The 26,725-nt window shown below is 34.2% G+C and overlaps 1 protein-coding gene across 27 annotated transcripts in view; it reads right to left on the bottom strand.

Moving 5' to 3' along the window:
• Positions 1-26,725, bottom strand: part of CSPP1 (centrosome and spindle pole associated protein 1) — a 143,011-nt gene that overhangs the window by 20,488 nt on the left and 95,798 nt on the right. For 24 of the 27 annotated variants that reach the window (XR_011966133.1, XM_072604746.1, XM_072604747.1 and 21 more), the window contains 11 exons: positions 19,657-19,809; positions 16,275-16,387; positions 11,911-12,060; positions 11,265-11,414; positions 9,899-9,994; positions 8,639-8,705; positions 8,188-8,305; positions 6,370-6,506; positions 4,897-5,037; positions 3,421-3,467; positions 2,534-2,597 (listed from right to left, as the gene is read on the bottom strand). Coding sequence is in view for 26 of the 27 variants with exons in the window: in XM_072604746.1 (XP_072460847.1) it covers positions 2,534-2,597; positions 3,421-3,467; positions 4,897-5,037; positions 6,370-6,506; positions 8,188-8,305; positions 8,639-8,705; positions 9,899-9,994; positions 11,265-11,414; positions 11,911-12,060; positions 16,275-16,387; positions 19,657-19,809 (1,236 nt within the window). In the remaining variant the exon portion in view is untranslated. The remainder of the gene's footprint in view (positions 1-2,533; positions 2,598-3,420; positions 3,468-4,896; positions 5,038-6,369; positions 6,507-8,187; positions 8,306-8,638; positions 8,706-9,898; positions 9,995-11,264; positions 11,415-11,910; positions 12,061-16,274; positions 16,388-19,656; positions 19,810-26,725) is intronic. The other 3 variants (XM_072604762.1, XM_072604768.1, XM_072604761.1) reach the window with 2 other exon arrangements.

The raw sequence follows: 26,725 nt of genomic DNA, 5'->3' as shown, positions 1-26,725 counted from the left end.
TCATGAATCAAGGACTATATGTAATAGACAAGTCAATGATGGTGAACAGTTATTTTTCACTGGTATTGCCAATGCTGAAATTGCAGCATTTTACAAACCTAACTGTAACTTAAAATAATAATTATGTTGTACATTTCTATAGTGTTTTGATCTATATACCTCTTTTCTCACTACAACCATATAAGACAGGCAGACAAGTAAAGACAAAGAGGCTTGTCCATGGCTGGAGCCAAGACTCACAGTTCAAGTGAGTTTCCTAATTCCAACTCTAGTGTTGCTTACACTATAGAAAATTCTACCTTTCTTGATAAGAAACTTTAAAATGCTTAAGTTATACTTGGATTGAATTTTGTGATCGATCACTGCTCTTGGAGTAATCAAGACCCCAGTTCAAATCTGGCCTCAGACACTTACTAGTGGTTGTATGACCCTGAGCAACTCACTTAACCTCTGTTTGCCTCAGTTTGCTCAAATGTTTAAAAGGAAAAAGGTTATTAGTAGCTCCTACCTTGCAGGACTATTATAAGGATCAAATGAAATATCTGTAAAGCACTTAGCACAGCGCTTCATCCCTAATAGGTATTATAAAAATACTTATTCCTTTCTTCTTTCTCCCCCTGAAGAGTACAAGCTTCTTGAACGTAAGGACTGGGTCCTTTTGGAATGTCCATCCTCTCTCTCCTTCCTTCTACCTCTCAGAATCCCCAGCTGCCTCCCAAGCACAGTTCGGGCACCCCTTCTCCATGAGACATTTGCTGGTAACTCCAGTTATCGATGCTCTATCCCTTTGGTCACTGCTTTCCATGATTTTCTTATACTTTACATTTCCTTTCTCAGTGTATTTGTTTCAAATGTCAAGAGGAACATAAGCCTTTGAATGCAACACACAAGCCATAGTTTGTGATCTTTCTATCTTCAGCCTGGCACTAAGGAGATATTTAATAAACGTTCGTTGAATTTATTGAATCTTTAAATCTCTAGCACATAGTTCAGTGACTGGTTCATAAATAGTTGTTAAACTGTTATTAGATAAGACAGATGACATTCCAAAAAGAAATCTATAAAACACCCTTATATTACAATAAATGTATTCATCTTGAATTTTAATACAATACACATTTACAAAAAAATCAAAAGTAAATGTTGCAAAATATGATGATCAATCATGACTGAAAAGAAGAGACATGAGAGGACACTCCCAACCTACCCCTTTGTGAAGGCAAGGTCTACAGATGTTGCACAATACACATTTTTGCACTTGTTATGTATTAATCATTTGTGTTGATTTTTTTTTCCCCTCTTCTTTGTCTTTAAAAAATACTATTTGTTATATAAGTTGGTTCTCTGGGAGAGGGAGAGAGAAAGATCCTGGGAAAAACTATGATGATATAAAAAAGACATCTATAAAATCCTCTTTTAAATTTTAATATAACAAACACTGAATTTTCCTATTAGCTTAATTATTTGAATTTGTCTAAAAGGAAATTTTGATTAATCCCATAGTATGGTATAAAATATCTTGGCTAATAAAGTAAATGATATACTTAATTGTTAACAAATTAGTTATTTAATTAGAAGTTAATGGATTGCTTAATTAATTTATACTTATATATGCTTGCAATAAATATTTGTGATATACTTAATCATAAAATTGTATTGAAAATAATTTAAGCTTTCATTCTTCAGAACACACAACAGAATCCTGAAATACTTTAGGGTCATTATTATGACTTTTTTCCCCAAGAAAACAGAAAACATGGCTTCAGAATGAGATCTGATACTTCCGATATTTCATAACAAAAGTCAGATGCCCTTTCCCCCCAGTCAGCAATAACTAAAGGATTTCAGAAATAGTTTCTGTATTTATGCTAATTTGTATTTTACATATTTGCTTGATCTAGCCAAGGCTTTTGTGGCTGGATGCTGGAGATTTATGCTTATCCCAGTGAGCTGCACAGTGCCTGGCACAGAATAGGTGCTAATACTGATTGACATCCTCAAAGAGCTCCATTCAAGGCTTGCTCCAGGCCAGGCATTCACCTTATATGATAGTCTCTATGCCAGCACAATGAAGATGCACCACAATTAAATAGCTGAGATTCTGCTCCATGATCAATCTGTTAAAAGAAGCTGCCATCATCCTATAAGATTCTGAGGCAAATGCTACAGCCATGAAAGAATGCCACTGTCATCCAAGTGTAAATGGATGACTTATCTTCATAAGAATGACCCTGAAACTGTTCCGGACCCTGAAGTGTATTGTTAATTATCAAGATTAAATTATGTTCAATCTGACTTTATTGTGAAGTAAATGTTAAAGAGTGGGAATACATGAAGATATCTGATCATTCTTAATCAAAATTTGCCAAGACAGAAAACTGCATTCTTTGATCATGGCAGATAATACAGCAATTATTATATTAGATGGAACAATTACAGCAATTATTAACATGAAGAACAGGTAGTATGAAGAACATTACCATATAACTTTAAGTGAATATAGCTTAGGTAAAGGTAAAATAAATTTACTCACCAATAAAAGCACTCTCCGATTCCAAAAGAGAATTTTTCAGGAAATCCCTAGTTTCATTCCTAGGCTATAAAAGAAGTCATAAAGATTGACGATAAACATACTAGCCTGCCTATTTTTATGAGATCCAGTGTTGAGGAGCACATGAGAACCACCAACAGAAAGCACAAATTAGCCACAACATAAACAGTTTCAAGAAGAATCTACCAAAAGTGGCAGAAGAGTTGGCCAGGTACAGAAAGAGGGGTTCCACATTGTTCCCCCAAGTCCTCTGCTACCACCACCAAGGAGGAATACACAAAATTCAGTCACAAAGAGTGGAGATCGCAGGCAGTCAGAATGTGGCATAGGCTGGACCTTTTTTCATACCACCAAGGCCACTTTGGTCTTTTTGGTCTTTAGCTTCACTGAAACAAAACCTTAAGTAAAAGTCACTTCAACCTCCTGAGCCTCAGCTAGCCAAATTCAGGAGCTGGACTGGGTGATCTCTGAGGTTCCCTTCAATTTTAAAACTATGTACCTCAATGGAAAAAAACATTGCCAAAAGTAAAAAAAAATATTGTTCTAAGTTTTGCTGAAGGGAACATAATTTATCACATGAAACTCTTAAGTACTCATGATATTTAAATGGTATTTTATCATGCAAATACCTAGAAAATATTTATCAAGATAACATACATAAATTTTTTAGATGAAGATTATTTTGTGTCAGTGAAAGTACCTGATTCAGATGCTTTATAGGAGGAAAGGTTACATTTATTTTAATTTTCCAAAAGAATATTCATGCAAAGCCCCATTAGAATTCAAAGCTCTAAAATTTTGCACAGAATTGCTCCCCAAAATATTATGTCAAAGTGAAAAAGAAAGGGAAAAAGCTATTGGTTTCTTACCATTCTAGTATCTTGCAAGTTAATGACAGCACTTGCATCAAGGTCAACTGCACTCAATCCAAACCAAAAACAAAATACAAAATTAAAAGTACTGAAGCACAAACACAAATATATTTTGAAATAAGTTAGCATCTTTCTGGCACATGAAAATAAAAGGATGCTTCTTTACTGAAAATTTCCTGTTAGTTATATTATGATAGATTAGGAAAATATTTTAATGTAAAGTACTTCCTCATTGTTACACAATCCCCCCCAACTCTGCTGCTATTGCCATTAATTACAGCAGGTGAGAAAAATGAGTGCCTTATAGCCTAAAGCCATAGCCTTTCTCAACTTTTAGAGAAATGTTTTTACTAAAGTCTAGTTATATGTAAAATAGTACAAATAATCTCAATTTTTCAAAAAGGGATGGAGGGCATAATGACAATGATAAATTTGTCCAACATACAAGATTCATTCATCCAATTATTTGTGCTGTAAGTAATTGCATGAAGTAGGAACTTAATTTTGGAGAGAGAAAACTGCTCAAAAGCTAAAAACCTCACATTTTTGTAACACATTTTCATGGCCCTGAGAGAACAAATATCTTTTTAAAAGTGGTTCTGAGAAATTATCCCGAGCAAATGATTGCTAGGCACTAGCACCATTGAATTCTTATTTTAAATAAGTCAAGTGCTATCATAATAATAAGGAATCTCTACACACACACACACACACACACACACACACACACACACACACACACACACACACAATAATTTAGGAGAGGTATTTTGCTTTTCTGTTATTTTGTGTAAATATTTTGAATAAGAATGAAACTTTCCATTTCTTTAAAATAAGATGTTATACTCTTTTTCTTTCTATCAATCTTTCATGTTAAGATGGCTATCAATAATGCTACATTCTAGAAACTTGAAAAAGGTAAAAATTTGAGACTTAATTGGTCTAGAGAATTAAGGTTCAAAGAGCTGATCTGGCTTCCTAGTCTTTTAAGTATAAAAGCACTGGGCACAAGGAGCTGGAGGTTTTTTAGGCTTGACCTGTGGTGCAATCATGATAAATGTAGCAACAGGGGAGTTGTGCCCACATGAACCAATGATGTATCCTTGCTCAATATCACTTCCAGGCTACTGTTAAGTAAACTTCCTTTTGGTAAATGCATCAGTCTACTAAGTGTCTCACTTTGTTCCAATTCCAAAGTTGAACACCAAAAACAAACCTGAGTCAAGGCTAGCCCAAGTCATTTTATTATGAATTTCAGAGTAGTATAAATTAGTCCACATTAGAAAAATACATTTGTTAGTGATAATGAATACATTTGCAGATAGCTTCTTTTACTTTTTTTTAAAATATGGAAGCTATATCAGAATAATTGAGCATAAATTTCCTTCAAAAATAGGAAAACATCATGGTAAAGATTAAAAGTTTTTGAAAAATGTGTGAAATGACAAATTGTTTTAAGCATTTATTTCTTACCTTCTGCATTTTCTCTCATTCGAAGTCTATTCAGTCTCTTCTGCTGCTCTCTCAGCAAGGCCTGCTGCTGAATCTCCAAGGTATGAACATCTTTTGGAGACTCTGGGTACATATATCTCAAATCAACTCGTGTTTCTGAATCTGGCATAAGAAATCAAATATTTTACATGTTACTATGTTATTTCCTTGAAAATTGATTTAAAATTTCATTTTAAAATAAGCTAACATGATTTATTTTTAGTCTAGGTCAGTGAGAATGACAGGAAATATCTCTATCATCCCTCTCTGACAACTTCTACTTCTCTAGATAAATTCATTATACATTCAATTTCTTCTACTCTTCTGTTTAAGTTTTTTAATTCTGCACTGATAATCTTGATTTCCAACCTAAATCCATTTCTAATTCCTTAAATAAGCTTCTTCTGTGAACCATTCCAGAAGCTTCCTGCTGTTGTGTTATGGGTTCTGGGTAATTTACAAATATCTCTCTTTCCTCAGATAATACAATATAGCTTAATTTCCCCTCATGTGATAATACATGTTCAGAGTGTTTTTCTCTTTGAGATTTCACTCATTCTTGCTTCTGGTTTTATTCTGTTGGCTTACCTGCTTTCGAGCTAGGCTCTTATTCAAGTTTTCTCATCTTGGGTCCTTCAGCTTTTCTCCTGTCTTCCCTATCACCTTTAGGCCTCATCACTTTTTGGCCCTTCCCATCCTCAGACCCTGAGGCTGAGTCAGTAGTCAGTCTCTTTGCATTAGGAGATATAAGGGTTGGTCAGGTCTTGGTCCCTGCCCTTTGTAACCTCCAATGGGAAGAGGGTTGGCTCTAGATGAGTTTCTGGTCCCCTTTCCCTCAGACCCAATAATTCTTTCCCTCTAGTCTATAGCTAAGAATCGGGGAGGGGGTGCCTTCCACTCTATCCTACTTTTGCTGTGCCTCCCCACATTTCCATCCTAACTCTTTTCACTGTTTTCCTTCATATGACTGAATAGAATTGGTATCTGTGAATCAAGAGAACACTCAGACAAGTCACATTTTACAACAGGGGTCCCCTGCAGCCCAAACCCGAGTCAGAAGCCTGACAGTCTCCTTTGGGTTCAAGGAGTTGTTTTAGGACCATGATTTCATAAGGAGCTTCATATAGTTTGCAAAAAAGCAGAGGCTTTCATTTTCTATTTTTAGAGGACATTAAAAAAACTCCTTTAAGTTGCTGGGGTTAAATATATGGAATTTTAACCTCGTGTGGAGTTTCTAATTTATCATGTGGATTCAGCTTTAGTTACATTTAATCTGAATCACAATTCCTTTCTTCTGAGGTTTTGGAACTGGAGAACTTTGGAAAAAACAACTAGTCTGTCATCTTGTTGATCAGCCAGTTCTGGCATTCTAAAGAGGGATGAAAACTTTTAAAGTTCTTGAACATGAGTAGACAATATCCATGTATCTATTTAAAGAAAAGGATGTCTACTTACCCACGTCTTTAAGAAAATTAAAATCACGAATATTCTGAGCAGTAGGATCTAAACCCTTGGAAGAAGGTCTTCTGACTGGAGCTTGCAATCGAAACCTGGCCATATCAAATATATCCATAGGATACTTTTCCCTTTTCCTAAGGATAGGTAAGATATAATAATAAACATAATCTAACAAAAGCAAATATGACTCAATGTTTAAATTCCTATACTACAAACTTCATTTCTCATACTGAGAGTATGATCTTGAAAAATATCTTCAAAATCATTTATAACATTTCTTTATATTAAAAATTCTATTAAGGAATGTTATGGTATGTGACACATTCTACCCAGAGGATATTTTGAATATTAGTGAGGGGATAGCTGTAATTTTCTTTCAGAAGCTTTAAGAAGTGTCTTACCTACAATTCATATTATAAATGGTGTGTTACATAGAATAAGTTTATATCATAGTCAATCATGTCTCCCTAAAGCATAAGCTGGATATGAATGTGTACGTGCATGTGTGTGTGTGTGTGTATGTGCATGTGCGTGTGTGTATGTGTGTAGTAGTCTAACGTTAAATGGCTGGCCCATCACATGAGTACTGTTTCTATCCTTTAATCTCCATGTTGCACATTATGTACAGTTCCACTGTATAATGCAAACATAGAAATTAACAGTCATACACACAGACAAGACATCTAAAGCAATCACATTTATAGAGAAGGGCCAGTGACTAGGTGACCGATGTTTCCTAAAAAGGTGGGACAGTCATCCTTCACTGCTTGAAAACAGAGGAATATCTATGTCATACTTCCTTTATCTCTTATTCTTTGGCCATGGCAACTTTAACCAGGCACTCTGCAGCAGCCTGGCCTGACCTGAATCACCACACTGTGTAAGAAAACAATACCTGTAACTAGTTACAATTTACAAGAGATATAGAAAACACTATGTTGACTATTATTAGGCTCATCTGGCTTCCCCTACTGGAGCACAGGTCAGCGATTTAATGGGTTGAGTCACACATTTTGGACCTTTTCCAGAAGCATTTGAAAGGCTGGAAATCAAATGTTACCATTACAGGATTACATACACAAATGAATCAAAATTTCATTTATTTGGTCAGCTCCTTGTAAAATGAAATAACTACATATTTCAGTGATTCATTTTGATATTTTTCTCTTAAATTAGATTCGTTTTCCAAAATAAGAAAAATCTAGATTTATAAAAATGACACTTCTGTTAAAAACAAAATGCTATATCTTTAATGAAGAAAAAAATTAAAGATGCATATCTGGAAAACAAAAAGCTGTGAATATATATATAAATGTTATCTTTAAAAAGCATTAAGTTCTTCATTATTCACATCATTTATGTACTTTGTGAATTTTTAGTGGAAAATATTTAATTTCCTTTTCACCTAGAACACCCATAGGTAATCTGTCCTGCTAAGCTTGCCCATTCCTTATCCAGTGCTTCAAGAATGAAAACTGATACAATTCTAAGCAAAACATATTCAGAAAAGGAAATCTGTAACACATTCCAAAGGGAAATCGCAATTATTTTAAATTATAGGTTATTTATCTTTGTTACTAATAATATTGATTAGTGGAGTGTCAACTCAATTTAATTTTAGCATCTACCTGTACAAACATTCAAACAAACTACCTACATTTCAACAATTTCAAGTAATTATCAAATACATCAATCTCATGTAAATCATACAATACTTTTTGCATCCTCTCATGGCTGACTGACGGGAATCTGCAGAAGAATCTGAGACATGACCAAAGGCTAGAGAGAACAGTTTGGAAAGCTTATCAGTCTTACCTGACGCTTCTTTCATCATCACCATCCAGTTGTAATAATTTTCCTTGAAGACGCTGCTCTTCACTACGAAGCTGTTTCCTCATTTCTGATAATTCATTAATTACATTTTTTTTCTCCTCTGCAATTTTCCATGGATAAATGAAAAATAAAGTAAGTTAACTAGGACAAAATACTTACTTAATCTACTTCAGAAAATAAAAACCTAGATTGGCCAACTAAAACTTGAGTCAACGGCAGATTATTTATTTGTAATGCTAGATCTATACATATATATTCAATACAGAAGCATCATATGATATCACCAATATACTCTTCAGGACATATATATGACAATTTCATACATTAAGAAACTAACATCCTAAAGGAAAGGAAAGATAGTTTGTGAAGTTTAGGAACAAATTTAACTAGTAGAAGAATAAACACTACTAGGAAATATGCAATTAATACCTACCATCTGCACGAAGCTGGTTTTTCCTAGCAGGTACTGGAGGAGATTGCACTCTGGACCGTGGGTGATCCTATTTAACACAGACATATCAATGACATACATAATATATGACTTGCATGTTTTGTCATTTATTAATATTTTACCAGGACTTGTCCACCTAACCAAACATAATTAAATATAACTACATGTCAACCTATTATCATTCTGTATAAAAAATGAGATTTCCTTCTGTATTTGCCATCTAAGTCCATTCTTGTCCTGTTGCCAGTTAACTCTCAAACAGCCACAGCTGAGGTAATGAAGTATTTTCCCCCAGTCTATAGTTTAAGTAGCTGTTAATGAGAAAAAAATATCATGGGGAGGTTCGTGCTCAGGGCAGGAACCCCAAAAGTCTGCTGTTAGTTCCTCTTCTGAACAGGGAAGGAAGATTAGATACTGAACTGTATGATCAGAGAGTACAAGAGTTGTGTCTTATTTATTTTGGAATCTCCCGCAGTATTAAGCGCAGTTCATTGCATGCAAAAGGCAGTTAAAATCTTTGGCATGAAAGAATGAAATGAGGGAACATCTGCCTTTCAGCAACACATAAGCCTACAACTCAGTAGCGCACATCAACCCTTACTTGGCTTAAAAAGGCTGACTTAGGTCAAACAACGTATGTAGTAATTAGGGGTGGAAACATGTCAAATTCTAAGTTTGCTAAGCACTTGGCACAAGTTTTAATGTGGTTTTTTTAAAAAACAAAACTTTTAATAACTGATGATACATAGAAAAAAATCATTTTTAGTTTTCAAGAACAAAAGAATATATGAGAGCTTTATCACTGACACAAAAGAAACAGTGACTCAACAGATTATTTCTTCCACTTTAATCTCCTTTAAAGAATTCAAAATTGTGAAGAAGCTGTAGACCTAGACTGAAATAAATAAAGGAAACAAGTAGAGGCACTGTAATTACTGGATTATCATAAGTCAAGAACTATTGAAAATAGCTTCAAATGCTCCACCAAAGCAGGAGAAAAGGTTTTTCTCCTGAGTATAAATGAAAGGCAGGGAAACAATGACCCTCTGCAAAACCTTGTTCAATAGCTTACATTTATACCATGTACCATAATTTAAAATCAACCTTGGTAATAAATTAACATATCCACCAGTAATATTTAGAGGCCTGAAAATTTAACTCAGCAGTTTCATAACCACTCCATTCCAAAAAGTGATCATTTCTAAAACAATTGCTCATTTATTTGGTAACAATAAAACATACATGAATCATGGTAGCTGCCACTGAAGGAGGTCTATGGACTTTGCCTTGGATTCTATTCTGCACAGCAGGAACCGCAGGAGAAAGCGATCTGGATTTCTGGAGAAAGGTACGTATATCAAACTATTAACAAATGCTTTTAAAATGTGACATTTCTTAACAAAGTGCTTTTCATTAAATAAGTAAATAACATACTAAGCATGAAAGGACAAAAATGCATCAAGTTCATCAACATATATTTATACAACGCAGAATATAAAAATTATATCAATATAAATTTAAAAAGCAACTATCACATTTACAGATGGAATATTCTTTGGAACAAAACAAAGTAATAAGCCTGATACCAAATTGAGGTATGGAAAACAGGAATAAAATGGTATAACAATCTGACTTAATACACACCATATTAGAGTTACGTACTACAACTCAGAAAGTCCATGATTATTCTATAATTTCCAAATTCAAAAATTAGAAGAATTTGACTAATATAAATGCTAAACAGCAACTGCTCCTCAACAACATTAATATTTGTTTTAGCCTTAATTTTTTTCAGGTTAATTAACAGTAAATTAATTACAACTATAAGTAGAAGGGGAAAGGGAGAGAATGTGGAACTCAAAGCTTTAAAAATCAATGTTAAAAATTGTTTTTACATGCAACTGGGAAATAAGATATGCAGGCAATGGGACACAGAAATCTATCTTGCCCTACGGGAAAATAGAAGGGAATGGAATTGGTGGGGTAGGGGGGTGGTGATAGAAGGCAGGGCAGATTGGAGGAAAAGGCAATCAAAGTACATGCTGTTCCAGGGTAAGGCGAGAGGGGAGATAGGGAGAAAATTTAAAATTCAGCATTTTGTAGAAGTGAATGTTGAAAACTGAAAATACACTTTAAAATATTCTAAAAATTCAATATGAGTCAAAGTTGTGTAAATCAAATAATATTCTAAATGCACTGAGGGGCCTTGCTTATAAACAAAACCATGCTGTGAATACAGTTTAGTTTGTAATCATATATATTTTTAACATAAATTCAAAGTTAGGTTTTCTTAAATCACCTGCAATTTGATCAGTACTGGGAGGGAAAAATAGCTTTGAAGAAAGAAAGCTCCACAGCCATAGGTCAATTGTCTCAAAGCAGCTATCTCAATGACACGTGCGCCCTTGGTCACAAAGCAAAATGACTAAGAATAACCTCTAGTGGAAGTAATAACAAACATGTCACCTCTAAACTTATACTGATAATGTGTCTGTAGCATCTTCACGTAGATTTGATATCGCAAAGCATGATTTTCCCTGATGCTGGTTTAAAAGTCTTTTTAATGATTACTGTAATCATTTCTTTGAAATTTTAGTTTCAAAAATACCTCTGTTGTCTGTTCTTCAACTGCTTTTTTTTGTTCATAATAGTGTTGTAGTTGCAAATCATGTTTTTTTTCCTCTTCTTTCTTCTTTCTTTCTGCCTCTTTTCGTCTTTCTTCAGCTAACCGTATCAACTCTTCATTTTTCAGTCTTTGCTATAAAAACATTTTTAAAGGCACTAAAATAAAATAAAGCTTAGTAGAAAAATTCACACACAAAGGCACACAGCCTTTTATGCATTTTAATTGCCTTAAATGGGTCAAATTGAAAGTTTATATCCTCTTTTAGAAAAATCCAAGTCCTCTGTCATTCATTAAAATTTTGATACTACCTTTAATATTAAATTGTCACAGATCAACAAAAAATATCTTTGGCTCTTAAAAATTTATGATTTTTTTCTGACTTACATCACCATCTTTTACATTAATCAATATGTTTATGACACTAGACTGCATATATTTAAATAATTTAATTTAATTCATTATTAAGTGAAAGTTAAAAAATAAGATCTCCAAAATGATTTTTACAATGGCGTATATCATGCACTGAATTCACTTGTTTTCAAGTATAAGCTAATAAAGAATTAAACACTTCTAATCTCACAAGATTTTAAGCATTCTGATAAAAAAGAGTAGATGACGGCTGACATACCTCCTCCTCTTTCTCCCTTTTCTTTTCCTGTTCTTCTTCATACTCTTGTTGAATTCTGGCCCTCTGCTCTGCCAGGCGTTTTTCCTCTTTCTCTTCTTCACGTCTCTGCCTCTCTCGCTCAGCTTCCTCCCTTTGTTTCTTTTCCTCAATCTAGAAAACAAATGCAGATAGGAATTTTTTACATCTGCTGACTCATTAGAATATTGCATTGCCTATCATTCTATAGGTGACACAATCTGTTCATAACCCTAGTCATTATCTTTCATTGTGGTTATGGATCCACTTGGCTCATCTACATGCCTCCTAAGTAAAATGCAAAATAAATGAAGAATCTGTACTATTTTTGCATTAACGAGTGCCATATTTTAAACTTTTTCACTTCTTCTTAAGTGCTGAGAGATCTGTTATGTTGTTGTCATGTTAAACAACATAACCTTATCAGACAATTTTTGTTACAGACCACAATCCCTACCCTGGGCACCTCCCAGAATAACACCCAGTCTTTGGGTATCATCCACGTAAGTTCCCAGGATTAGAGCTATCACCCCTCTGCAATTCCAGGCTTGCACTGACAACTGCCTGGTAGGCACCCCCACCTATTATGTCCTACAGGCACCTCAAATTTGACAATCTCTCTTTCTAACCTCCCTATTTCTGTTCAGGATACCACTATCCTTCAAGTCACCCAGGTTAGATCTCAACTATGGGGTCAGCCTCAATTCTTAACCAATCAGTTTTCAAATTGTATAGGCATCTCCTCTCACATTTAGCCCCTTCTCTTCACTCATAGCAAAGCCGTCGTAGCTCCAGCCTCTCATCTAAAGGACTTCAATAGTTTCCTAATTGTTTTCCCTTCCTCCAGTCTCTCCCCCTCCAATTCATCCTCCACACAGCTACCAAATTCTTAGTTCTTATGCAAATGATTAGATATGAGGAGTGTATGAGAGAGAGGAGTTGAGGGTGACACCACATTTGAGAACCTGGTGACTGAAAGCATGGTGGTATTCTAAACAGTAATATGGAGTTAGAAAAAGGGGTATGTTTAGAGAGAAATATAACAAATTCTATTTTAAACATGCTGAGTTTGAGTACCTATAAAACATCAAAATGGTTTATAGTACCTATAAAACAAATCAAAAAAATGTCTAGCAGACAGTTTGATTTGTAAAAACAGAACTCAGGAGGGAGATGTGGGATGGATATGGAAAGATCACAGGGCAGATACTGCTGAAGAAGGGTGAGAGAACTTTATCTAGGCTTAGAAGAAAGTATACGAGTCAGATATGTAGAAAGGAAAAAAAGAGGGAGACAAAATAATATAAATAAAAGTACACATGTGGCAATGTACATGGCTATGTTTTTGTTGTTCAGCCATTCAGTTGTATCCAAGTCTTCATGACTCCATGTGGGTATTCTTGGCAAAGATAATGGAGTGGTTTACCATTTCCTTCTCCAGTGGATTAAGGCAAACAAGGGTTAAATGACTTGCCTAGGGTCATATAGCTAACGAGTGTCTGAGGTCACATTTGAACTCAGGTTTTCCTGACTCCCAGGCCCAGTGCTCTATCCACTGGAACACCTAGCTGCCTCCGATGGCTATGTTTAGCAGAAGTTAAATGGAAGTTTAACTGAAGCAGACAGCTGAAAATAGCGAGTAGTTAGGAGACAAGAGTAGAGAGGTAGGTGAGTTGGGGTCAAATTGTAGAGTCTCAAGTGACAGGCTACAGTTTTACCTTTCCCCCACAATCTATCCTCCTCTTCTGGGCTTCCCTATTACTGTCCAGGCCATGAACATCCTTCCAAGTCATCCAATTCTCAACTTTGGCATCATCTTCAACTTTGCAACTCAAACCACAACTCAGACCTCAACGCCTCAACTCACAAACCACATATCCAATCAATTGCCCAATCTTATCCTTTCTGTCTTCACAACATGTACTGGATGTGTCTCCTTCCTACCATTCACACAGGTCCTCATCACTTCTTTCCTGATATATTGAAATAACTTCTTATTTGGTCTCTCAAACTCAAGTCTCTCCCCACTCTAATCTATTTTTGACAGTCACCAAAGTTATTTTCCCAAAGCACAAATCTTATCACCCAAATCCCATTCAATAAATTCCAGCACCACCACCCCCATCACCATAGAGAGCAAATATAAACTCCAATATTTGGCATGCAAATCTGATCCATTCCTACCTTTCTGGTATTCTTACACATTATTCCCCTCCATATTCTACAGTCTAGCCATACTGCCTACTTGTTCCTTACACAAAACATTCCTTCTCCCATCGTCATGCCTTTTACTGTCTGTCCCACATACCAGGAAGTCACTCCACTTTGCCTCCATTTCTTGAAATCAATCCTTTGTTTCATTTAAGACTTACAGTACCAACTACCATGAGAAGTCTTTCCTGTCTCCCAGCTACCAAGGCTTTCTCTGAAGGTAACAGTGTCTTTGATTTATGTCCTGAATATACCTCTCTATATATATACATGTTCCTTCCACCATTAAAAAGTAAGGTCTTTGAAGCCAGAAACTGTTTTGCTTTTCTTTTTGTATCCATGATGCTTAGCACTATATCTGATACATAGTAGTTACATAATAAATGTTAGTTGATTGACTGATTAATTTTGAGTGGGGAAGCCCTAGATATCTTTTTTATCAAGGGAGTGACATGTTGTCTCAGAGAGAGTTAAAAGACTAAAAAGAGTCTAGAATAATTGGAGTAGGAGTAAAAAGGGATGGATATGAGATATGTGCATCAGCAGTAAAGGTTAGATTCAAAATAAAGCATAGAACTTAAAAATGAATTATGTTATTAAATTAATTTCTAAGTGGGCTGTTTTTAATTCACAACATAATTTTTAGAAATGATTATTAAAGTGATGGCTAGGTTTCTAGATTAGTCCACAAAAATCTTTCCAATCCATAAAGTAGCTCAAATACCCTATCTCAAACAATGAGAAACAGAAGAAAATACTATACCAAAAAACTGAACTTTTAAAAAATCAATATAACTGAATAATTATTTGTTATTCAAATATTCTTTATCTCAAATGTTAATGATTAAGGAAAAATAGCAAGGTGTAGGAAGATGACCAGGACGAGATATGAAACAGAATGGTCCAGAGAGGGAAAGAGATTTCCTTATGTTAATTGAACTGGAGGCAGAAGGGAAAAAGACAAGAAAAAAGGAGTTAATGAGGATGAGACAACATATGTGAGTAAGAGAGACTTTGTAAGTTGAAATTAACTGAAGTTTGAACAAAGAAATGGAAATGGTGAGGAATATATGTTGTAATGTGCATTTACCCATTCCAGAATCCTAGTATCACTTTGGCCAAAATCAAGCATGTGTATGTTGTCTGGGTGAAAGATGAGTGAGGTTGGGACATAGTTGGAAAAGCTGAGTAAGGAGGAGCTTCATATCATTATAACTAGTCATTTAAATATACTGGATAGTAATAGGATGGGTGTTGAAATCTCAGTGGTGTCTATATGTATATGTGTATGTGCATGTGTGTGTGTGTGTGTTTATTCATATGTGTGTGTATATATATGTGTATGGATACATACATATTCAGAACCTAAAAACATACCAATTTTCCTATTTTAAATTCCATTTTGTTAATATTTGTTCTCTGAAGTAGAAAACAAATCTGAGGCATAGACTTTTGAATATAATGATTTAATAGTAACAGTCAATAGGTTGCCATTAAGTCAGGTCAACTAATTCCTGATTAATGAATTAGTGAATTAGTAATTAGTGAAAAAAGAGTGATTTACAGAGCTTATTTTTATAAGAGAAAAGAGGAATTAAAAATTACAGCAATCTTAGGAAACTTGTTTTGAATATAATTCAATTGGACAAGCCAGGTCTTTCTGACTAAACAGGGTGAGTGAGAATTTTGTATCTGTACATTGTTCATATTCAGAAAATTACCTTATCTATAGTTTGTTACAGGATGACTGAATTGAGAATGTCAAAGCACATGGCCCATTAAACTGCTACAGTTGCTCTAACAACGTGAAATACAAAATGAACATTTTCCCACATACCATTTATATTATCAATAAATATGTGCAAAATGCTTACAAACTACACAGATAGTGTTATTCTACATGCATCATATGAATTCTGATTATTATTTTATTACCCCATAAAATGTGATATCTCTTATGGATCTTACAATACAAATTATCTGACATCAAATATCTGCACTGGCATTTTAGAACTTAAAATATATTTAATAGGCATATTAAGCAACATTTAAGCAACATATACTTAGCAACATTTATTATATATTTAGCAGAAAATGTATATCTAATACAATTTTTATGATAAAATAGTATATTTCACCTGAAAACGAAGAAAATTCTTGTAAGCTTCTTGCTGTTTAATCTGAAGCTCAGTTAGTGGCTCACCAAAAATGTTTCCCCGGGCAAAAGGAGAGCTCTGTGTACCTATTTGACCTTGAAAAAGACATTTTAAAATATAAAATTAGCATATGCTCAAATAAAAAGTTATTTTCAAAACAAAGGTAAAAGGATGAAGAATTTTCTAAATTTGTCTTTTGGGTAAATAAATTAAATTTGTCATTCTAGCAGAGAAAAGTAAGAGAGGAGTATTCAAACAAAACCCAGACCAAAATGATAAAAAAGAAAAGGTAAAGTCACAGTGAAAGGTAAACAAAGCTGACAGCTGAAACAAAAAATATACCTACATAAAAAAAGATCTAAAACAAAAGGTGAAAGAAAAATACTATTAGGTAAAAGTTATCACTGTTGAAAAGGCTTCTTAAAAGATATTTTATATATAGAAAATATTCATTTGGATTCTGACTATTTGAATAACCTTTATTTAGGAGGTAACATTCAACACTTTGAGCCTCTCTTATATAACATGTCTATAAACACATATGTAGCATTTAAAATCACTAATTTTGTTAATGTACTGAACCTAAAAAACAAATTCTATCAATTTTATATATATATATATATATATATACACACACATACATATGTTAAATAAAATTTGGATTATTTCTTTTACTGTTATCTCTATAGCTATAGATATTCTGTAGAAATTAAAAGGTGTTTCTCCACATTCAGAAGAAGAATGTAAAATAATAAATGTTTGCTTATAAAAGATTTCAAGTATGAACAGTATTCACATCTAATTTAGAACATTAAAAAATTTCACAGGTACTTAAACAGTGCCGTTATGCCTTTCCAAAGGCTATTTTCTTTCCATTTGAAATTTTATTGCCCCCAAAATGTATTTTTTAATCTGTATTTAAATCTCTGATTAGTTTTAAGAGCTTCACTCCAACATCTAAATTTCTCTTAATAATTTGGTTTTGAACATGTTAATTACTTGGATAAGTTGACTAACATAACTAGTTTATTTTGCTTGTCCATATGTTTAAAATTAAAAGGCAAAGGTTAAAAAAATTTTTTAAATACTTTAAAAGTAAACAACAACAACAACAAAAAGAATTAGCATAAGAAAAAACAATCAAATTGTCAATCACTTTTCTACTTGGGACGTTTTTTCATTCAAAACACTGCCCAGCGTTACTCTAAAGAAATTCAGAATATGTTAATGAAGCTGGCTAACAAAACATCATTAAGTTCGGTGTCTAACACCCTGGAGAAGAGAATTAGAATTCAAATGAAACAGACATAATAAGAACATAGATAGATAAGAAGGAAATTTACCAGAGAAGCACAGAATAAGTTACTTAGGGCAAAAACAAACTGTAAAATACAACATGAGGCAGGTCTAGCACTGCTTAAATGAGACAGAAAGGAGTCAACAAGTAAAAAGCAGGTCCCAAGGCAAATATTAGCCAACAGAAGAATGGATCCAAAAATAAAAACACAGCAACAAAGAAAGCTCCCTTCCAGCTCCTGTTGGGATTACTCTTATGGTTTAATTATGCCTAATCAGAGACTCCACAAATTAAATTAAGATATAAATAACTTTTTAATAAATTAAGATATAGAATATTAAGAGGAAAACAACCAAAAAATGAAATGTTGGGAAAAAGGCCCAATGAAGACTAATAACCAGGGCAAACCAGGCTGTTGTAATTTGTAATCTTCCTGTTGGGGATATTCTGAGTTCCCTGTGTTTTTCAGAAGTAAAATAAGATAGCTTAGATTGTAGAATAAACTAGGTGATTTTCAACACTGATGTGATATCTTTAAATTAGCCTTTATTTAATGAATGAAATCTGTACATGATGTTTTTTTTTTTAATCACACACTGCACTAAAGTATTAAATATATTTTATCTAAAAAGTGAAACAATTATCTCTTCTACTACAGGGGTTTACATATAATAGGCATTCAATTCCGGAACTAAATTTTATGGAATTTGTGTTTTAATGTTTTATCTAAACACAGAGGGGAGACAGAGGTTTAATATTAACCTCTAAGTACAGGTTAACGCATAGATAGTATAAGAATAAAGGTAGCTATACAATAAAAATCTGTTTCATTAACAGCAGAATTAGTAGTAATAGACAAAATACACTAGGAAATAACGATGGCACATCAAGAATAATTTTGTAATCTGTTTTGAACACAGAAAATGCCAAATAAATGTTGACATTTTTCACAAGCGTTTTTCACAAATGCTCCAAAAGCAAAAGACTAAGCAAAATCATCTCTTTCCAGGTTTCTATTAATGAAGGTTTCTCTAGGATTTCTTCTATTACCTTTAATATTATATCAACAATAAGTCCTTTATGGAAGTTATCTCATTTCATCCTCCCAAAAATCCCAGGACCTATTATGATCCCCAGTCCCCATTTTGTTAACCCTATTTTAGATGAGGAAATTGAAACTGACAGAGGTTATGTGGCTTGCCATGAAAGAGTCACAAAGGGCTAGCAAATGAGGCAGGATTCACAGTTGGTTCTCTGACTCCAAATTCAATCCTCTCTCTTGTGCCAAATGGATACCTTAAAGCCTTCTAACTACACCTGAATCAGTACAAAACTGAATTTTAAGGGGCAGATGTTAAATTCAATCCCCAAAACATCAATATATATGTGTGTGTGCATGCATAGATAAACAAAATTTGTAAACAAAATAATTGACTACTATGTTTAAAAGACACTAAGTTAGGCACCAAGGATACAAAGAAAAACAGGAACCGGAATCTATCATCAAGGAGCTAACACTTCTCCTCAAAGGACAGATTTATTTAATTTTTGGTTTCAAACCTATGATTTCATTTGTGTAAGAAATTCTCAGTATAGAAATTCCTTCCACTGATTCAGCTGAGCAACTCACGCCCTTCAGATATTGCCTAGATGTATGCCCATGGTCATATTACTGTGTCAAAGCAGAATTTGAGCTCAGGTTTTTCTGACTCCAGCTACTACTCTACATAGTCTCTTAAGACATTCATACAAATAAGTAAGTATGAAGCAATAACATTATGGGTATTTTTAAGTTTGGCCCTACATAGCCCAAAAAACAAACTCCCACCTCAAAGAGTCCATACAAAAATGAAATCAACAAACAATAGTGACATAGAGAAGCAAGTAGGAGGAGAACAAAGAGAGACTTGTGAAGAAAAAAAATCTGTTTTAAATAGCTTGGTCAACATGTTTTATATCATAAGAGTAAAAAGATTCTTACTAGAACATGATATAGAATCGTCACAGTTAAGAGGAAAAGACAGATGATATATTAGAAATGTAATAAAATAGAATGTGATTAAAAACCTGAATTTGCATTTGCAGAATCTTCTAGGTTCTCAGCATCTGTAGTGGCTAAATTTTGGTCTAGAGAGACAACAGCCCTTTTATCTTCATGTGTTCTTGCATCTGGGTTATGGTAGGCATCTATATTTTGTCTGTGCATCCTATTCAAATCAGCTAAGAGGGAAAAATAAGCCATTTATTTTTAAAAATACATTTCCAAATTGTTATGTTTACTACATTTGTTTGTGTACAAATATATATGTGTTTTTTAAAATAAGCAATATTTGACCATTCTTATTTTAGAATATAAAATGCTGAAATAAGAAAAAGAAGACAGAGTAATGAATGGTAAAGAAAAAGTGATACCTTGTTGTACGGAAATTTTATTTTAATTAGCAAAGCTTACAGGAAAACTTTAACTGAAATGATCCTGTAACATTAAAATGTAAATCAGTGGAGAAACTGAGAAAATTATAGCATATATTCATGAAAAATAAACAACATGGTTATTTTACATATAATTTCATACACAGTTATGTTAATATTTATCTAATGTGACTTCAGAATATGTAAAAAAGCCATAAACTAATAAGTAGCAGTAATTTAACTGAATGTAGCTGCTATCATATCTACTTAATTTCCCCTAATGACATATAATAATCACATAAAAAGGATCTAAAATTTGGAAAGAAGAGTCAGTTCACTTCAACAAACCATAATAGTGGTTAAACTTAATAGTGGTTACTACTATGTGGAAGGCACCGGGTGAGGTATTTGAAGACCAAATTGTCTCTGCCCACAAAGAGCAGGGAAATACAATATATACAAGGGACAAGAACAAGGGAAATACAGCATGTATACAACTAAATATCTTAGAAATTTAGCATCTTAGAAGTGAAAGAAGCATATGAAAACGGTTAACCTGGATTAGGGACTAGCAAGGCACGTAAATTAATAGTCACTGTTGAGACCGACAGAGTGGATGGATCCAAGAATGATCAACTGTGGAAATTCATTGACCACAATAGTCCAGATATGTGAGAGTGGCAATTTGGTTCATTTTCAATTCAATAAATATTTATTAAGCGCCTAAAACTTTGCAAGTACTCTGACAGGCCCTTAAGATACAAAGATAAACAGTCCCTGAACTCCAGTCGACACAACACACATACAAATAACAGAAAATAATAAAAAGCAATTTCGATAGAGAGTATACCACCAAGCATCACAAAAGGTCTCCTGTGAGATATAACAACTGAGCTGTGACTTGGAAGGAAGACAGAGATTCTACAATGCAACAGTGAGGAAGAAGTGCACTTGAGGCATTGGGATATAACCTATGCAAAGAACAAAGACAGAATTTGAAAAGTAGTGTACAAGGAACAACTAGTTGTTGACAAAAAGGACAGTAAAATGAATTAAGACAGACAATGCCAAATTACCAAAAGGGAATAAAAAGGAGCATACATATTTTTCCAACTTTCTATGTATTCGAGAATGAAAACTTTGCCAAAAAAGTGCAATAAAGCAGAAATAGTAAATATATCTTTTATACATCACAATGCAATAAAAACTATATTAAAGGGTCACTGAATAAAAGATTAAAAAGAATTAGACACTAAATAACTTAATCCTAAAGAATAAATAAGAGTAAGGATAATTTCACTAAAGATAACAATGAGGAAACATATTAAAATTTGGGGGATGAATTCAAAGCAGTTTTTAGGGAAAATGTTTTATCTCTAAACAATTTCATTAATAAAAAAAGGGAGCAGATTAATAAATTAGGCATACAACAATCAAAAAACCTGGAAAAAAAAATAAAAACCTTCAATGAAAGACCAAAATAGAAATCCTGAAAATTAAAGCAAAAGATTAACAAAACATAAAGGAAAAATAGAAGCATTAAATAACACAATTTTAGAAGAAATAGTAAGTTATAGATACACTTCCAAAGGGAAAAAAAGACCAGTTACATTTACAAACTAATCGAAACCATTTAAACAACTAATTCCAATACTACAAAATCTGTTTTTTAAAAAAATTAGAAAAGAAGGTGCGTTGGTAAACTTTTTCAATAAAAGGAATATGATCTTAATTCTCCATAAACCAGGAAGATTAAAAACAGAAGGGAAAAAAACCAATATCCCTAATGATATCAATGCAAAAAATTTAATAACAAAATTTTAGCAAGGAGATTACAGCAGTACATCACAAATACTATACACAATGGCCAGGCTGGGTGCATACCAGTAACTATACAGAGCTGATTAAATCTTGGGAAAACTACAAAAATAAATGACCATATTAATAACAAGAACAAATATCATATGATTATGTCAATAGATACAGAAAAAAGTTTTGACAACAGCAATATAGATTCCTCTTAAAAGCATAAGAAAACATAAGAATAAATGGACCTTCACTTAACATTAATAGGATCTAATGAGAATAAACTAGAGACTTTTTGAATGAGATCAAGGATGAGGTGAGGATGTTCACTATCACCATTAGTATTAAATATAGTGCTAGAATTGCTAGCTAGAGCAATAAGACAAAAATTGAGGGGAAAAGCTTGGACAAAGAAGAAACACAATTATTGATTTTTATAGACAATATGTTGGCTTACACAGGAAGGTCAACTAAAAAATTAAATGAAATGGCAAGTTCAACAAAGCTGAAGGTTAAAAAATAAACACACATAAATCATCAAAATTTCTGTATATTACCAAGAAAACCTAGCAGGAAAAAAATAAAAAGATGCTACTTAAAATAATTACAGAAAATACTTAGATTACTTGACAAGATGTTTACAAAAACTTTATGAACACAATCATAAAATACTCTATACAAATAAAGACAAATCTAAATAGCCAGACAAAAATTACATAATGTTCATTGGAATGATATGCCAATATAACAAAAATGAAAATATTACCTAAGTTAATTTACTTATTCAGTAACATACCAATCAAACTACCAATGGCCACTTGATTGAGCTAGAAAAAATATAAACAAAAGGTTAAGAATATCAAAGGAAAAATAAAAAAATTTAAAAAATAGGAAAAGAAAGGGGTACCTGATAGTATTAGATCTCAAGCTATACCACAAAGCAGTAATCATCAAAACAATTTGGTTGGTTAAGAATTAGAAAAGAACACATTAGGTACACAATGTACAGAAGCAAACAAGCAGAGCAGCCTAGTGTTTGAAAGACCCAAGGATCTCACATCCTTGGAATCTTTCTCCCTTTCTACCTCACAGAATCCCTTCTCTTCTTTTAAGATATAGTTCGTTCAAGAACCACCTTCTGGATTAAAACTTTCCTTCCCAATATATCTTACATTTAATTATTTTGCATGTATTTGTATTTACTCACTTCCCACTTATGCTGTATATATTCATGCAATTAATGTATCCCCACATTAGAATGTAACTTCAGTGTGTGTAGGAATCATTTTGCCCTTGCTACTTCTATCCCCAGAGCTTAGCACATAGTAGGAAGTTAAATATCTGATGACTGAGAAGGAGGAGAAGTGGTATATGTGGCTTGAAAGGAGAAGGTTTAAAATAGGTACTAAGGAAAGTAGGGTAGGGAGACAATCATAGAAAAGGATAGTTTGAAGAAGTTAAGGGCCCACTTGGGAGATTAGATAAGATAGACAGACAGATGCATGGATAGATATTCCTATAAAACTGTAACAATAGTGGGAGCTCCTCTACCTGCATTCAACAGCATACCTGTAACAGCAGAGAAGGCAGATGTGATCTAGAGTGATCTAGCACTTGGGTTTGGAAAGGGATAGGGATTAGCACCGGTAGGACCAGGGTAGAAGGCAGTGAAAAGTCTAACTAATTGAAGTGAGGGTTTTAGGATAAGATTTTGAAGAAAGAAAAGATAAGACAAGGGCGATGTTGAGAAGAAAGACTGATGTCAGAGTGGGGCCAGAAAACAAGTTCAAGAAGTATGAGATTGAGTGAGACAGGAGAGATGAAATATAGGAAATTATGATCAGAGAGAGGAATATCAGAGTTATGGGTAATAACTGTAGAGGTGCTTCACTTGTGAGTCGTGATGAAATCAAAGGTATAACCTTCCCTGCATATGGCTGCACTGAAGGTACAGACAGCAGAAGCTGAGGAAGCAGATGAACTTGGAAGCAACAGCATTTGAGGAAAAGGCTACATTTAAACTATCAGCTGGTTCTTCCATTAATCAAGGGTATAATGCATCTGACCTCCGTGACTTGAACTCATCAATGACAGGAAGATAGTCATGGTATTCAGTCCTACCTGACTCTTCGAGATCCCATAGACAATACTATCCATGGGACTGGTTGGGATTCAGTAGCCTAATTATTTTAGTTCTATATCTCCCGGTCCAAATAGTGCCCACACAGAAAATAAAAGTAAAAGACAGATAAGCACCTTGCCTTTTCTATTTCATCTTTTTTCACTTATCATCATTATCCTCCTCCCCCAAGTTTTAGTTGCTATTCATATATTCTCTTTTCCCTAATAGAACTTTAAAAATAAAATCAAAAACTTTTATTACCTCACCAACCTCATCTCACTTTGACAGTATTTTTTACAAGACCACAAGGCACTTTTGCACTGATGCTATTAAATGCTACTGCTTCCATTTTATTAACACGTCTATTTTCAATCTAAGTTAGTGAGTTTTTAGGTATCCACATCAGACTCAAATTTCTCCTTCATTCCCAACTTCCTTTTCCTTCTCTTGGAATTGTTTCTCTACTGTGAATTCAGAGTTATCTTCTCAGGAATTACCAATCTTCCTAGGCTGACTTTATCCTGAGGAATTTTAGTGCATGGTATCATTTCTTTAAGCAGTCTGAAATATGATCTCCTAAAAATTCTTCCCAGCTTTTCTCTCATCCTCTATCACTACAAAGGATTATGAGCTTTGCCCCAACATACTCATTATTTCTACCCAGCAACACTTACTCTTAGTTGGTAAAAATCAGACACAAAATAAGGTTTCCCTTTGTTGGTTCTGCCACCTTTTGCAGAAGGATTCTATTATTATGAAAAAATCAAGAAATTATTAGCTTGCTACAACTCCAAGTTCCCTTCCAAGCCAAGTTTCAATTCAAATCAATCAAATCCCTCCCCTCTTTCTTCCCTTTCTTCTCAGTCTGATACTCTCTACCCTCCAACCTCCTAATACAGGTCATGATGCCCCATCGACCTCTTCAGCTTCTTTTGCTTACTGCTTTTCACACTGAAGCCTTCCTTCTTTTTTTAAAGGGACACTGTACTTTTTCTAATCACCTGGATAGCAGAGTAGTATTGAATGCAGAACACTATGAACAGATCCCACACCAACCCCAAAGCCAATTGTTCCACAGAATATTCCAATCTCTGAACATGCAGCTGCCCCATTCCAAGAATTGTAACCCACTCCCTCTGCCCTGGTATTCCGTAAGACTACTCCTCAAGGACTCCAGTACTTTGGTGCAGTGTGGTGGTCCCTGATTGTGATTCCCTTGCCTTATTAAAGAAACTAGTTTCTGTTACTTAGTATTCTGTTTCAGGTTGACATATCCATTCCTCAAGACCCTCTACCATCTCTCACAGAAAGGGAAACCAACCTACACTTTAAATAGAGGACTGAATGTTCATTCCTCCTTGTTATATAACCTAGTGGAACAATATTATATTGGATAGATAACCTACATAAATAAGATACATCTAAAAAAACTCATTGATAAAATGAAAGCATAATCAATTCTTAATTAATCAACTTAATCCATTAACACCCAAACTGATAAGCCAAAATATTAATGAATGGAAGGCAAATAGGATAACTGAAGAAAATATAAAGTACTTTTCCAACAAAACAAAGAATTACTATGGACAACTAGTAAACAACCAAAGCTTAGGATGATAGCATGTTTTGGTATATCAATTGCAATATACTCTTGGAAGCTAAAAACAATGTTTTTCCAACTTATAAAATCAAAATTAATAGACATAGGTCACTAATAGAAATGAGAATTATCATAATTTAAGATAAAAAGACCAGAGCAGATTTAAACTTCTAGGAGCCAAGATGGTGAAGTAAATTGTAAGTATTCTCACTCACCCTCCCTTCTTGACCTTGAAAAACCCAGAGAAGATTGCCTCAGGAAAAATCATGGAATGGTGGAGCCAGCAGAAAGGGTACAGCAGTCTTTTAGCTTGGGAGGATATGGGGATTAATAGGAAAGGTCCTACTTGCTGCGGTTGAAGGGAACTAGTACAGGATGGGAGGCATACCAGCAAGCTCCACCTTGGCAGACCAACAGGAGATCCTAAGCCACAGGGTGGTGGAGTCAGCAAGTACCAACACCAGGATTCCAGGCATATCTGTGTATAGCCAGGGGAATCAGCAGATACCAGCACAAATGGGCATCCACCAGCAGTTGAGCTTCCCTGTGTTCTAGCGCAACCCTAGAGGAGGAGAAGACCTCCAGGTGGCAGGTCATCCCTCCCCCATACTTCACACAGGGAGCTTCAGTGTAACCCCAGAGAAACTCAGAAAGACTTCACCTGGCCTCTGCACACATCAGCCAGCTCCAGCTCAGCAACAGGTAAGCTACAGCATTATATAGCTTGCAGCTGCCAGAACCAAAGGCCACAGTACACAAAGCCAATAACCAGTCCTATAGCCACCAACACACATCAAGGCTGGGACAGAGCCCCCTATGCCCCAGAAGCAGAGACTTTAAAAGGCAGGAAAAAGGCAATCACAATGAGCAAAAAGCAAATTATAAAAGTAAAGACCATAGAATTTTACTATGGGGACAGGGAAGATAGAAATACAAATTCACAAGAAGACAGTATTAACACTATACCCACATCTGAAACTTCAAGAGGGAATATGAACTGGTCTCACGCCAAAAAAACATTCTTGAAGAACTCAAGAAGGACTTTAAAAGTCAAATTAGAGAGGTAGAAGAAAAATTGATCAATTCTTTTAAAAATACAATTGACAAAATGGAAAAAAATTCACTGAAGAAAACAACTCCTTAAAAAGTAAACTGGCCAAATGGATAAGGAGGTACAAAGCCTAACTGGAGAAAAT

The sequence above is a fragment of the Notamacropus eugenii genome, chromosome 4 (genome assembly GCF_028372415.1).
Source record: "Notamacropus eugenii isolate mMacEug1 chromosome 4, mMacEug1.pri_v2, whole genome shotgun sequence".
NCBI classification, from domain to species: Eukaryota; Metazoa; Chordata; class Mammalia; order Diprotodontia; family Macropodidae; genus Notamacropus; species Notamacropus eugenii.
Note: the sequence above shows the minus strand (reverse complement) of the source record. Positions and strands in the feature narration are given on the sequence as shown.